Source organism: Gymnoscopelus microlampas, assembly GCF_963454915.1.
Source record: "Gymnoscopelus microlampas genome assembly, chromosome: 4".
Lineage (NCBI taxonomy): Eukaryota > Metazoa > Chordata > Actinopteri > Myctophiformes > Myctophidae > Gymnoscopelus > Gymnoscopelus microlampas.
The window spans coordinates 57,391,957-57,407,262 of NC_139941.1; the positions used below are offsets into that span (position 1 = coordinate 57,391,957).

The 15,306-nt window shown below is 40.1% G+C and overlaps 2 protein-coding genes across 2 annotated transcripts in view; both read right to left on the reverse strand.

Annotated features, from left to right (window-relative positions):
• The window catches only part of LOC311044508 (H-2 class II histocompatibility antigen, E-S beta chain-like), a 246,425-nt gene that overhangs the window by 182,331 nt on the left and 48,788 nt on the right, over positions 1–15,306 (reverse strand). The window lies entirely within an intron of this gene.
• LOC311044513 (H-2 class II histocompatibility antigen, E-S beta chain-like) lies at positions 1,347–13,660 on the reverse strand. Its single transcript, XM_084056154.1, has 8 exons — positions 13,572–13,660; positions 7,571–7,816; positions 6,760–7,032; positions 5,341–5,554; positions 4,658–4,725; positions 4,246–4,359; positions 3,711–3,767; positions 1,347–2,832 (listed from the first exon to the last, which is right to left on the reverse strand). Exons 1-7 carry the CDS (start codon positions 13,636–13,638, stop codon positions 3,730–3,732), a joined length of 1,020 nt encoding a protein of 339 aa, XP_083912280.1. The 5' UTR covers positions 13,639–13,660; the 3' UTR covers positions 1,347–2,832; positions 3,711–3,729.

The following is a 15,306-nucleotide window of genomic DNA, read 5'->3' on the forward strand; positions in this document are numbered from 1 at the left end:
CACATTCAGTCACACACACCGCGTCCGCACCCGACCAAAACAAACCATGCAAGGCACCAACCTGCTCATTGGGAGCACTGGGACTTGTTGTTCCCAGCAGTTCTACCTCCTCATCACTAGAGTTATTGGGGTCTGGGGCCTCATGTTGTGTCACTGCTTCAGATGGTACAGCTGCGCTAGCAGCAGACGCTGTAACTGTCTTAATTAGGAGATATTAAGATATATGTGTCTGTCATCACCAGACTGCAGTTGTTGAGCGCTGTTAATAGACAGTCTTGTGATGACAGCTGTGTTTTTACCGTCTTAATACGTTGCTGTGTCACCTGATTCGGATGCTATCAATGCATAGAATGGGAGATTATCACGTTCTATCAGACCATTGAATGGGCGAAGTAGGCGACCTACCGTCTACCCCGCGATTTATCAGACCATTCAGTGGGCGTAATCAGGAGCTACTGACCTACCGACGGAGATGACTTAAATACTTTAGTTTCGGTTTTGGTTTTGGTTGTTTCGGTTTCGGACCATGACGGAGGCGCGCAGTCTCAGGCGAGGTGGAGCCCCGCGACGGGCCACCGAAGGAGCTAAGGCGACTGAGTTGCCGTCCGGAGCGGTGCGACCCTCGCCTGTGCCTACTCAGCGCCGTTCGAGTTATGTACCGATATGGACAGAATCGTAAATATTGTTGTGGGGACTGCTCCGCCTCCGTCGGTAGGTCAGTAGCTCCTGATTACGCCCAATGAATGGTCTGACAAATCGCGGGGTAGACGGTAGCTCGCCTACTTCGCCCATTCAATGGTCTGATAAAACGTGATAATCTCCCATTCAATGCATTGATAGCATTCGAAGCCGGTGGCTGTGTGGACAGAGATATGTTTGTAAACGGGGCGTGTAGACGCAGATCTTAACGAAAACTAAAACCTTTATTTAAAAGAATACCCGTGTACGTGTGAACGAAAAATGAGTCTCTTCATCATCAACATGGTAAACAAAGGTTTGTCCTTGGCAGTGGTGGAAAAAGCACTCAAATTCTACAAGCTCACAACGCGTCGCAATGCGACGTGTTGTGAGCTTGTAGATCTGCTATTTTCAAATAGCCTATGTATAAAATAGGGTTAAAGTGGTTAATGTATGTGTCATAATGTATATCTGAAAAGTAAGTAGTAACTAACGTTTTCAAATAATTGTAGTGGAGTAAAAGTATAATATTTGCCTCTGAGATGTAGTGGAGTAGAAGTAGAAAGTATTGGAAATTGTAAATACTGGGTTTGGTGTGACCTTGTGGAAGTCAAAGTGACACAATGTGACACAATGTTTCTCCTTTTATTGATATTCAAACCAAGCAAATGAAACCCACAATCTAACGGCTAAACTTCAAACCATTCATGGTCAGGGGTGCAGATCCCAGGGAGAAAGAGGGGACATGTCTGACACAATAAAGTATTTAGAAATAAATTATATAATTTAAAATACATATTTCAAGGTTTTGTTTTTGCCACCCGTGTGTCCTGATCATCAACAACTACCACATAAATACATCCACAAGCTTCATCATCTTCATCATCATCACTTGTCCACAGAGCTGTTAACTAGTTTAATGAGTGAAGTTCAGCCAATATGAACGATAGAAACACAACAGTGGAGCTGAAAAACGGAAAGATAAATAATACTGACCAAGGAATATCTAAACTGTCTGAATTAGACACTTATTTTGTTCTTTACTTTAGTAAAGTTTGAACGACCTTTCTGTTATTGTTGACATTAGTTTGTTTCATGAATTGAAAATGTATTTGGTGTTTATTTAATGCTAAATGTCAGACAAACTGTAATCATTGTGAACATTATTAGTTTGTATAAAATCCAAGCGTTAGCTCTCTGTTGGTGATATTATTGATGTTCCCTCCAGAAAGTCATTTATTGTGGTTCCCCCTTAAATTAAGATCTGCTTCCCTGATCATGATTACATAATCATTACATTACAGTCATTTAGCAACACTTTTATCCAAAGAGACTTACAATAAGTGCATTCAACATAGGTAGGAAAGAAAACTACTAATAACCAGAAGTCTGAAGTGCATTGTCTTCTAAAACAAGCAACTAAGAGTATACCTAGCGCTAAGGTAAAAGTGCAATATATCAGCTTCCTACTGTCTTAAACAGATGAGACACATAGAGAAATCAAATGAGCAAGAGCTAAAACAAATAAGTGATGATTACATATAAATCATTACTTAATATAAATGATTGCATGTCATCAGTGTTTCCCATTAATTTCCTAGACTATGGCAGCCCACCAGTGTCTAATTTGGGTGGACCCATCACCTCAGACCCCTAGAGGGTCTAGGTCCACCCATCACCTCAGACCCCTAGAGGGTCTAGGTCCACCCATCACCCCAGACCCCTAGAGGGTCTAGGTCCACCCATCACAGGGACTGATGTCATAATGATCGTAACACATTAATTATCACACATTATAAATGATTACATAATAAATGACTTTAACCTCACTAAAACTATGTCTACAAACCTAACCTTAACCCTAACCTCACCTCAAAACCACGTCGACCTGGGCGAAAAGGACTCCACAAGTCTCCACACTAATTATCGTTAGCCTTGGCTAGCCAATTAGCATATTTAATTGTTTAAAAGACACATCTGTGAAAAAGGTTGATGATGTCATCATTATGCTGCTGCTATGATTATTTAAAAGGTTGATGATGTCATCATTATGCTGCTGCTATGATTATTTAAAAGCTGAATGGACACACATGTATTTCCTCCTCTCTCCACCAGTGATGACTCTCTGCTTCTCTGAAAACACACCCAGGTGTTCTGTGAAAAGACAATAAACCAATAAGAATCAGAATGTATTAACTGTGTGAACATGTTAACACTTTAGAATAACCCTACCTTATAATAGTGAATTAATCATTCCCAAATTATTAGTTAATGTGTTATTCATGACTTGATGAATGTTTCTTAGTGGTTAATGATTTAATGATTTAAAACTATGCTATAAATAGTTAATAGATCATGAACAAGTTATTAGTAAACTAGTTAAAAACCTAACCTCCCAGCAGCCTCCCTGCAACTACAGTAACCATCAAAGTAGAAACAACTCAGTCCATTCAAACAACATTTGACCAATACTTTGTCAATAGTGTATCTTAGTAGGAAGGGCAGCTCAGTTGGTAGAACACTCTCCTTTGGACCACAAGGTTCTGTCTTTGATCCTGTTAGTGATGGAATGATCAGTGTTTTCAATGAACTGAATCATTGTGTTCAGTTCACTGACATGTTGTGTTCAATGAACTGAATCATTGGGTTCAGTTCACTGACATGTTGTGTTCAATTAGACACAGCTACCATATACCCAATGGTTACACTGTAAAGGTCCTCACACCTGAATGAGATAAATGTTCATTCGTTTGTCAGAAAACCACCAAAACACAAGTTGGATGACCTCTACTCGTTAATTCTGCTAGTTTAATCAAATATGCAAATTATCTCATTAACTATGCGCAATACAAAAATGACCCAAGCAGAAATGGATTCTACGCGAAAAATCATATTAGGAACAACTGAGAGAAGTTAGATACACCCGTTAATCAAGTTGTTATAGCTTTTGCCCTGTCTAAATGTACTGAATCATTGGGTCCTGATAGTGATGGAAAGAATTGAAAATAATTAAAAAGAAAGAGGGAGTGAACCTGGGTGTGTGGGAGGAGTCTAAAGATCATCATTGGTTGTCGGCACCAGAATACGACCTGATAGAAGAAGAAGAGAGACAGTTAAAACACACACACAAATAAATCCTATGTACTGTATTGTGTGTATTTCTCTATAAAATGCATAAATATACACACAACACAATAACACAACAACATTAGGGTTCAGTCATCAGGGTCACATGTTGCATCAGAACTAATGTGAGCATTTGACTCTTATTTAGGACTAAATGTAACACTGATGTATTAAAGCTAAATGTGACAACATAGAACACACTTTGACCTCTAACTAGGTCGTCTAAACTGGTCTAAACCGGTTAAGGTTCTAAACCAATATAAACCAGTTTAGGTTGTGGCTTTACATGTTTGTTTGTGTGTTTGCATTTCTGTGAGGGTTCCACATGTCATGTGATCCTCTGTTGATCTGACCTCATTTCTTCCACTGGTAGTATAATAATTAATGAAACGTGTTAATTAAACATGTTAATTAAACATGTTAATTAAACATGCTAATCACCTCGTTTCTTCCACTGGAAGTAGATGAATCCAGACAGGAACAAGACCAGACCCAGAACCAGACCTGATGCTCCCATGGCCACCTTGTTCTTCACTGACTCTGGCGTGGAGAAATCTGACAATACAAATATTAATGATATGATATGATATGATATGATATGATATGATATGATATGATATGATATGATATGATATCATATCATATCATATCATATCATATAATATCATATTCAGACCTAAAAGATGATTATCTGCAGACATTAGTAAACTAAGCTGATCGATGTTTTTACGTTCAGCAAAACAAATATACCTTCAGGTACAAATAGAGAATAATCCTTTAACCCTTAAAACAGAGTGTTGCGTAACACATTACAGTAGGTTACAGTAGATTACAGTAGAGTACAGTAACTGACCCCAGTCCATCTTGATAGGCGCGGTCAGGCTGGGATGTTCCACCATGCATGTGATCTTCTCTCCTGATCTGTATCTCACACACACACACACACACACACACACAAACAAACATTACAATTAGGCACCATAGCATTAGACCGTTATAGAAAATAAGATAAGTTTATACTGATATTTAAAATAATCATGAAGTAGAATGTGTGTCCATGTGGATCTGCTCAGAGCTGAAGCGGCCCCTCCTCCCCGCCCGGTCTGGCAGTGAGTGAGCAGCTGTTAATTAGCACTAACATTAGGACAGATTGTGAAAGTAGCCGCTGAAACACACCGTGATTCATTGTAGGAAAAATAGGACGGCAAGAGGCAGAAGAAACTTAGTAACGAGATACGCACGTAATAGCGTATTCCTGTGTGTGTATTCATATATAACACGCTCGCGCGCGGGTCTCTGTGTGCGTTCGTCATGAGTGCACGATGACGAGCTTGCTGCGTGGTTGTGTCTGGAGTGGACTGGTGATAAACATGGTCGGGACTCGGAGGAATTGTTGTTACACTACCTAGAGGTGTGTATTTCTATGTATAGTTGTCTGTTAGGTGTGTACCTGGGTGTGTACTCCAGGTAGGAGTGGTACTGGTAGTACCAGTAGAGGTGTGTATTTCTATGGATAGGTGTCTGTTAGGTGTGTACCTGGGTGTGTACTCCAGGTAGGAGTGGTACTGGTAGTACCAGTCTCCATCAGACACATCGGCATAGGAGAGACCAGAGGTCAAAGGTTCTTGACCTCTCCACCAGGTCACCAGGATCACTTTAGGATAGAAGTCGTAGCTGCTGCACCTCAGCATGTGAGTGTGTTCACCACGACGAGGGGGAGTCTCTGACTTCAGTCTCACTTTGGGCTCCACTGGATAAATAAGATTATTATTAATATTATCATTATCATTATATACCAGTCATAGGAAAATGTAATTATCATTAATAATTGTTTATCAGATGCCAGGTCATTTGTAGACCTAACATCCTGTAGTTTGGATAGATTCAATGTAAAGTTTAAAAAAATATTTATATATTATACTGTTTAGACTGATGATAGGTTATTGCTCTAGCCTACTTATGATCCTAGATTACTATTTCTATACATTTGATGTATTACCTTGTGTTTTCCTTGCTTACTGTAAATCACTCTGGATTAAGAGCGTCTGATAAATGTCTACATTGTAAATTGTAACTGTAAATGTCAGTGTTTGGCCAACAGATGGCACCAGAGAACAACGTTTCATAGAATACTGTAGATTCTACAATATTCTACAGTTTTCTACGTAGAATGCATTTATATAATGTAATTTAAACATATTAAATAATTCACAGTTACACAGTGCTTTACATGAACAAAAATAAACCAAGCATTATCATTTAATGAAAATAGTTCAAATGAACAAGAGTAGAAACAAACAAAACAATACACATAATCCTGTAAAATATTACTAAAGTGATTAAAAACATACAAAACAAACTAGTAAAGACAATAATTAAATATAAAATCATGAGGGTAAATGAAGTGTATAGAGGTGTGTTTTAGCCAGCATGGTTGTTTTTAAAGTTCATTTAAAAACATTAATCCTGGTGTCTCTATTTTAGGAAGGTCATTATATGTAGGTGAAAACACTCAGAAATAGATCTATATGTTTCATTTATACTCTGTGTACGATGGTGACACCACATGCTGTGAGCTTGTAGATCTGCTATTTCCACTGTGTGACAGCGTGTTAGGATACAGTATAAATCAAGAGGATCTGAAATGTTTCTCCGAATATTAAGGAATGTTTTTTTGTTTTTTTTAGAGAGGGATAGTAGGCTGACAGGAAATGGTGAGAGAGATGGGGGGGTGACACGCAGTAAAGGTCGTCCGGAACGGGAGTCGAACCCGCGACACGCTGTCAGGCTGTGGACCATTACACTACAGTACGGCCCAGACCAAGGGATGTTTCATAATCATTATCAGATCAATATTAACACCATTAATCATCTCTGAATAGAATGATTTATTATGATGTCATGTTATAGTTTATGAGGTGATGAGTGTTGAGTGCTGCTCTGAGATCAGCTCACCTCTCTTGTTCAGAACATTGCGGTAGTAGAGCTCAATGTTGAGTTTGCAGAATGTCTCTCGTGATGCTCTGAACGCAGCCAGTTCTGTAGGATCTTTATTCCATCTTTCTGCCTGCTTCACACCAAACTCAGTGTATCCAACAACCTGATCTACTCTACTGTCCCACCTGAGGAACTCATCACCATCGAAATTCATTGAGTATATGTAATGTATGTCCTTCAGCTCACTGGAGTTAAACACACAGTGGGAAGCCACATAGAACACATATCCATCTGGAAATAGACAATTAAAAATGTCATTAATGTTCAGTTTTATTATCATCTGTATAATATCAACACTAGGCTAACTGCCCCCTATTGGCCAAAATTGGTCTCATGTATTCCCTGCCTAGCGTACATGTGAAACTCAGAGGTCACTCATTATCACATGAAAAAGACTATTGAAGTCCACATTCTTGCTTTCTTTGAATATATATATACATTTAAAGCAAACATTTGTAACTCAAATATTTGCTTCTGGGGATTCTACAAATGTCTTCTAAATCCTAATAGTAAAAAAAAAAAACATACGTTTTTATAATATCAGTGGTTCTCAAACTTCTTTTATGATTATTTTCCCCCAAAAATAGCAGATCTAGCGTGGCACTCTGTGCTGCGCTATCAGCTTGTAGATCTGCTATTTTTGAACAGCCAAAGAAATCTAAAATGACAGATATGTGTTCCCCGATTGAATGGGTTAAACATTTTCATTCATGTTAAATATATTCAACAGTTTTAGTTAATAACTATTGTGTTCATAGTATTCATGTACCTTTCACTGGTGGTTTCTTCAAGGCAGTGAGAATGTAGTCCAGCTGGCCTTTGCAGAACTGCTGCCGACCCACAGCTACTGCATAACCTCCTGGGATGGTGATATGATCTACAAACGGAGGCTGAGGCTCCACCACCTTCCCTTTGTTGTAGTCTGCGTAGTACAACACTTCACCATCCAGTGCATACATGAAATCAGACCAGTCTGTGTTTGAACAGCCAAGGAGATTCATGCTCTCATGGAACACTGGAAATAAAACAAAGATGACATTAAATTCAAACAACAATCTTCATCATCACCATCACCATCATCATCATCATCATCATCATCATCATGTTAAACAGTCATGTTTGGTTCTAAAGGTGAATATTAGAAGTATCTTCCTGTCAAACATTTTATTCAACATATTAAATGTTTTATAATATTATGAAACAGATTCATAATATTATGGTGAGCTCTACTCCGGAGCTCTACTCCGGTCCCATGGAAATGGGCGAGTCGGGGAAAACATGGTGGTAAATCCTGTTCCCGGTCCCATCCATCGCCAGCTCTCCAACTCAGCAACAGATATTCCGTCCTGGACTTGAAGGATTTCCCAACAATCCCCAACACTATGTCTCATACACCTGGCCAGCTGTCACGAAGCAGCGGGGGCTAAATGTCCATCGGAACAACGGACATCGTCATCCTCCGCGCGCCATAAGATGTTGTTCTCAGCCGTCACCAGGCGTTCGGGGAGTAGAAAAAGAAGCCCCGCTCCATCTCCATCGTCGGGGGGTACTCAGAACCGCCAGCCTGCGGTTAAACCCTCTACTCCAGCTCCGGTGGAGAAACCCCATACACCATCTCCTGCCCAGCCGGTTGCTCTGGTACCACCATCGCCTCCATCCGATGCTCTGGGACCACCTGCTGCCCCGGTACCATCACCTCCAACCACAGGCGATACCGAGTTCCCTTCCCTTCGGCCACTTTTCCCCCCCACGGCCCCACCACACTTATAGTTGGAGATTCCATTGTTAGAAATGTGCGCTTTTTCAATGCAACAACTGTTTGCCTTCCAGGAGCCACTGTCCCCGTCATACTAACTACAGTATCTCCAGGAGTCCCTGCCAACTTTCCCATCCACCATCAAACGGCTCATGGTCCATGTAGGCATAAATGACTCCTTCAAAAGCCACTCGGAAGTGACCAAAAAACATTTCAGAGCCCTCTTTGATTTCCTCAAAATCTCTGGCATTCCTGCATTCATCTCTGGTCCCACCGCTACGCTGCCCCGCGGTATGGGTGGCCACTTCAGCAGAGTCCTCTATCTCCATAACTGGCTCCGGTCAGAGAGTAAATCCCAAAAACTTGGGTTTGTTGACAATTTTGATTCATTTTGGAAGCACCCGTCACTTTTTAAGAGGAATGGTCTACACCCGAACTATTTGGGTGCGCGTGTGTTGTCAGATAACATTGTGCGCTCTGTCCACTCTGCACCACGTGATTGACTGTTTTGGTCTCAGAAGCAGGAAACGTCCCGCTCCTCTTCTATGGCCCCATCTGTCTCTTTAGTTCCCACTAGTAGCGCCCCCTGCTGTCCCTCCAGCATTTATAATACCCATTTGCAAATACCAGTTATCTGTGGACTTAGGCGTTATACACGCACCCCACCAGCTCGCGCTGTCAACAAAAATAACTTAATTAAACCCTCTATTTACGATGATAATGCTAACCTAATTTCTCCTGATACCTCACCCGTAGTATTATGTCTTTTAAATGTCAGATCCCTGAAACATAAGTCCTTTATTTGTAGAGATCTTATCGTGTCTTCTAAAATAGACCTATTCTTTATCACTGAGTCTTGGTTAGATATAAATGACTTGGCTACTATCAACGACACGTGCCCCCCTGATTTTTCATTTTTTAATTGCCCTAGATTGTCCAGGGGTGGGGGCCTTGCAATTATTTATAACAACTCCATAAAATGCTCCACTGTTGACTTTGGAAGCTTCTCCTCTTTTGAGATTCTTAGCATTTTGATTAAAGGGAAAAGCCCAATTTTATGTGTTTTAATTTACAGGCGTCCGAAAAGCACAGGCTTTTTAGAATAATTTTCAGAGCTTTTATCTCTAATTATGGCCCAATACGACAGACTATACATTTTAGGTGATTATAATATTCATGTCTGTTGTCCCTCATCCGTTTTAGCAACTGATTTTATAACACTTTATGAATCTTTTAATCTTTTGCAGCACATCAATGGTCCCACTCATCGACTGGGCCACACACTTGACTTAGTGCTTTCCCATGGTGTCTCTCTTAATAACCTTAATATTTCAGATTCCCCCCCTCAGACCATAAAGCTCTTCAGTTTGAATCTGTGCTCCCAACATCTGCCCCTCAGCCGCCGGCATCTAGGCGTTCACGGGCTTTTAAATCCAATTCCAACCATCAATTCCAACAGGCATTTGCAGTTATTACCCCCCCTCTATCTGCACACCATTCTGTCAATGAGCTTGTAAATGTTTTTAGCAGTACCTGTACACAAATCCTCGACTCAATTGCCCCTTTTAAAACTAAATATGTAAAACCTAAGGCCGTTTCGTGGCAAAATGAAGAGACTAGAGATATAAAAAAGCTGTGCAGACAGGCTGAACGTACAGTAAGTGGAAGAAAGACAAGCTCAACAAGCTCTTATATTATTCTGAGAGAGCTGATGTCTAGCTATCAGTCCGCCGTTATGAGGGCTAGAAGTGGTTATTTTTCTAAACTTATTGCTGACCACTCCCACAATCCCAGGATACTGTTTCAATCCATTGAATCTGTTATAAACCCACCACCATCTCAGTCATTAGAAGCTTCTCAAAAAAAATGAGAAGAATTTCTCCAGCACTTTATAAATAAAATTGAGGTAATTAGACAGGGGTTGTGTCCGAGTCTGAGTGATCAGGTCGATAACCAGCAGCCACTTTTTCAACTCTCCTCCTTTGAACCCGTTACAATTGAAACACTCAGGGACACCATTTCTCATATGAAATCTTCATCTTGCCCACTAGATATTTTACCCACGTCATTCCTGAAGGAGACTTTAGCTACAGTTGGGCCCACTATCTTAAGGATCATTAACTGCTCCCTCTCCACTGGCGTTTTCCCCACAAGCCTGAAAAGCGCCTTGGTCCAACCTCTTTTAAAAAAGCCATCACTGGATCCCCTAGTTTTAAATAATTTTAGGCCAATATCCAAACTACCTTTTTTATCAAAGATTTTAGAAAAAATAGTATCCCAGCAACTTATCTCTTTTATGAATTTTAATTCAATTTTTGAAACATTTCAATCAGGTTTCCGGGCACTGCACAGCACTGAAACTGCACTTTTAAAGGTCACAAATGATCTTTTAATGGCTGCGGATGTCGGTGACTGCTCAGTTTTATTTTTACTTGACCTGAGCTCGGCTTTTGATACGGTGGACCACCGTTTGCTCTTGGACCGCCTGAAAAATTGGGTCGGCGTTAATGAGGTAGCGCTCGAGTGGTTTAGCTCATATCTGACTGGTAGGGATTTCTCAGTGGTAATTGGGGAGGCCTCCTCATCCCGGGCTCCCCTAAAATGTGGCGTCCCCCAGGGGTCAATTTTGGGTCCCTTACTTTTCACTACATACATGCTGCCTATTGGTGATATTATTCGCAAACACGGTATTCTTTTCCACTGCTATGCGGATGACACCCAGCTCTACATCCCCCTCAAACCCGGTGTCACTGGAAATATGTCCCACCTTCTGTCTTGTCTGTCTGATATCAAACTCTGGATGTCCCAACATTTTCTCCAGCTTAATGAAACAAAATCGGAAATAATATTTTTTGGCCCCCAAAACACCACCCACCCCTTCCACTCCGAACTAGGAACACTGTCCTCAAATGTAACCCTGGCTGCCCGTAACCTAGGCGTGATGTTCGATTCCAACCTCTCCTTCAACCTACAGGTAACAAAAACTGTCCAATCCTGTTACCGGTACTTTTAATTAAGGAACATAGCCAAAATTAAATCATTTCTGTCAGTCGCAGACCTTACAATAGTCATTCATGCCTTAATTTCTTCAAGACTAGACTACTGCAATTCCCTATACTCCGGCCTGAGCAAAAAAGTTTTATCCCGTCTTCAACTAGTTCAAAACTCTGCCGCTAGGCTTTTAACTAATACTAGGAGGCGTGACCATATCACCCCTATATTGGCGGCTCTCCTTTGGCTACCTGTTAGCGCAAGAAGCGATTTTAAAATGTTACTTATTACTTTCAAAGCCCTGCATGGGCAGGCTCCCAAATATATTTGTGATATGTTGGAGCCCTACAATCCGGAGCGTAACTTAAGATCCTCAGGCAAGGCTCTGTTGGTCGCTCCTACAGCAAACCTTGTTACCCGGGGTGAGCGGGCTTTTTCAATCCGGGCCCCTGGGCTATGGAACGCCCTCCCCGAGAAGCTGAGGCTGGCACAATCGGTGCTTTCTTTTAAATCTCTCCTGAAAACACACCTGTATGCTAAATGTTTTTCTTAAGTCTATTTGTTTTTTCTATTGCTGTATATTATTGTTGTATGTTGTTACTACTGCTTGGTTGTTTTTATTACTTGTTTTGACATGTCTGTAAAGCACTTTGGAACTTTGTTTAGAAAAGCGCTATACAAATAAAATCATTATCATTATCATTATCATAATCATTTATTTCAGGATGTGAACATAACATTATATCATATAATGTAATATAATATACAGTGGTGGAAAAAGTACTCACACTTTTTTACTTAAGTAAAAGTATCAATACTGCAATGTAGAAATGCTCTGTATATGTCCAGAATTTAAAATTTACTTGAGTAAAAGTACAAAAGTATTGGTATCAAAATGTACTTAAAGTACCTAAAGTTGAAAGTACTCATTATGCAGAATGTCCCATTTCACAAGTTTTCAAATATAAAAATCTTTTGAAAATAGAAGATCTACAAGCTCACAATGCGTCGCATTGTGAGCTTGTAGATCTGCTATTTTCTAAAGGTCTAAATGTATATAGGGCTGAAAGGCTGAAAGTTTTCAAATAATTGTAGTGTAGTAAAAGTATAATATTTGCCTCTGAAATGCAGTGGAGTGGAAGTTAAAATACTGAAAATTGGAAGTACTCCAGTAAAGTAAAAATACCGCAAAATTGTACTTAAGTAAAGTACTTGAGTATGTACTTAGTTACTTTACACCACTGATAATATAATATAATGAAAGGTTAGAATCAGCATGTGTGTGTGTGTGTGTGTGTGTGTGTGTGTGTGTGTGTGTGTGTGTGTGTGTGTGTGTGTGTGTGTGTGCGTGCGTGCGTGCGTGCGTGCGTGCGTGCGTGCGTGCGTGCGTGTGTGTGTGTGTGTGTGTGTGTGTTATTAGCGTTTATTGTTCATAAGTCAGGTTGAACAGTGTAAAATAATTGATCCAAAGTCTGTTGGTTCGGGCCTTGAGGCTGAGCTACCGCTTACCAATGTTATTATTAGGGATGTCCGATATTATCGGCCTCCCGATATTATCGGCCGATATTAGCATAAAAATTGATATCGGGAAAATATCGGTATCGGTTTTTGAATTTTTTTTTTTTTTTTTTTTTTTTTTTTTTTTCTTTTTAAATAAGTTACAGGAGTTCTTACTGTATATGGTGTGTGTGATATGAAATTTGAGCTTACCCTAATCACAATAATCCCCGCATATATCGGTATCGGTTGATATCGGTATCGGTAATTAAGAGTTGGACAATATCGGTATATCGGTTATCGGTAAAAAAGCCAATATCGGACAACCCTAGTTATTATAAATAATAACACTATGAATAAACTGTATGTACATTTGATATATCAATATAACAGTATGTTATTCAGTATAAAATCAACAGAAATAATGTTTATTTATCTTAATAACAATATAGATATATATTTAATTTATCAAAATATATATAAATAATGTATGTATAACAATATAAATATACTGTAATGTACTTACTTCCTGGGATCGCTTTGACATGAAGTACAGAGGAGAGGATGAGGAGGGTGGCTGTAATCTTCATCATCACTGATCAGAACTGAACTGAATTTAACAGATGAGAATAAACATATGAGAATAAACAGATGAGAATAAACGAGAATAAACAGAAGAGACTTGAATACATGTATTTAGTTACTTTCCTCCACTGCTTGTGACCATCTATAATCATGCACTTTATCTGACCACGCATCCTGTACTACTTGAAAGCAATACTGCACTTTATACACAACCAGGTGAAAGTGGCTGACAGTTCTTGCCGGAACTGACACATGTGCAGGCAGCACGAGTGCATGTGCCGTGCTGGTGCGCGCGAAACTTTCTACTGTACTTCTACTGTATAAGTACCCAGGTAGCCTAGTTGAAACTACTTCACGCTATTGGGATGAAAGCAGCAGCTTATATGGAACGGGGGGAGAAATAAAAAAGTCAGACAAAAAGTGGGGGGAAATCACTGATCTGTGAGAGTGAGGGAGTCCCGTCGTACGCACAATGAATGGTCATGACACCCTGTATGTTAATCTGACGTTGGTAGATTATGTTTTCTTCTTGAACATGGCCATGGGTCTGTGGCAGGTTATTTAATATGGGATTTTCACAGCTGCCTTTGACTTTTTCTTAACGGAACAGTGTTCCGGGACCGAATCTTTTACCGGAACGCCGTTCCGGACCGTTCCGGCCCACTTTCACCACTGTACACAACTCACTTTAGTATACACATGTGACCCACCACGACACAGAGCCTGTCATTGCACATGTTTTCATTTTAGTTTTTTCATGTCATATGAAAGCAGGAATCATAACTACACATTAACATGTTGTCATGTCATATGAAAGCAGGAATCATAACTACACATTGACATGTTGTCATGTCATATGAAAGCAGGAATCATAACTACACATTGACATGTTGGTTGTACAGTTTGACCCACCAGTTTAGGAGATATGGCTTATAGAGTGATGTGTAGCAGAGATACAGAGAGCTGAATAAACAGAACCTGAAAGGTTCACTTCTGTGATCTGTGACATTTTAACACCTATCCCAGAATGCATTGCTTTGAAAGGTGGGGGTCTGAGAGGGCCCAGGTAGATGACTATTACAGCCACCACAATGTGATGGATAAAAGTAGGTGTGGCCACTTTAATGGCCAGGAGTAATTTTATACTAAAATTTGAGGGTTGGAATGGATTCAGGACCCCTGAAACCCTATAATTAGACATCCCACAAGTTCATTTTGGCCAATTTGAATTGTTCCAGGTTTTTTTCCAGGCCCTCCGGGTACCCCAACTTTGATTGGCTCCCACAAAGTATCCCAAGGGAGTTCGGGTTGGAACAAATTGAGAGGTGTTTGTAGACACCTTTATGAACATGTTTGTGAAGAAAGCTAGTGGTAAGAATTTATATTACAGATTGGTCAGACATTAGGCTAACTTTCCCTAAACTAATTATCTAACCCAGTGCACAATACTACTAATAATAAAAAATAACACATTTAGCTCCTACTAGTGTTGTTAGGTAGAGTAAACCTGACTCTAGAACTACCAGAAGGGCCCTGATCATATGGGCTTAAATGACACAACAAACTGTGTGTGTGTGTGTGTGTGTGTGTGTGTGTGTGTGTGTGTGTGTGTGTGTGTGTGTGTGTGTGTGTGTGTGTGTGTGTGTGTGTGTGTGTGTGTGTGTGTGTGTGTGTTC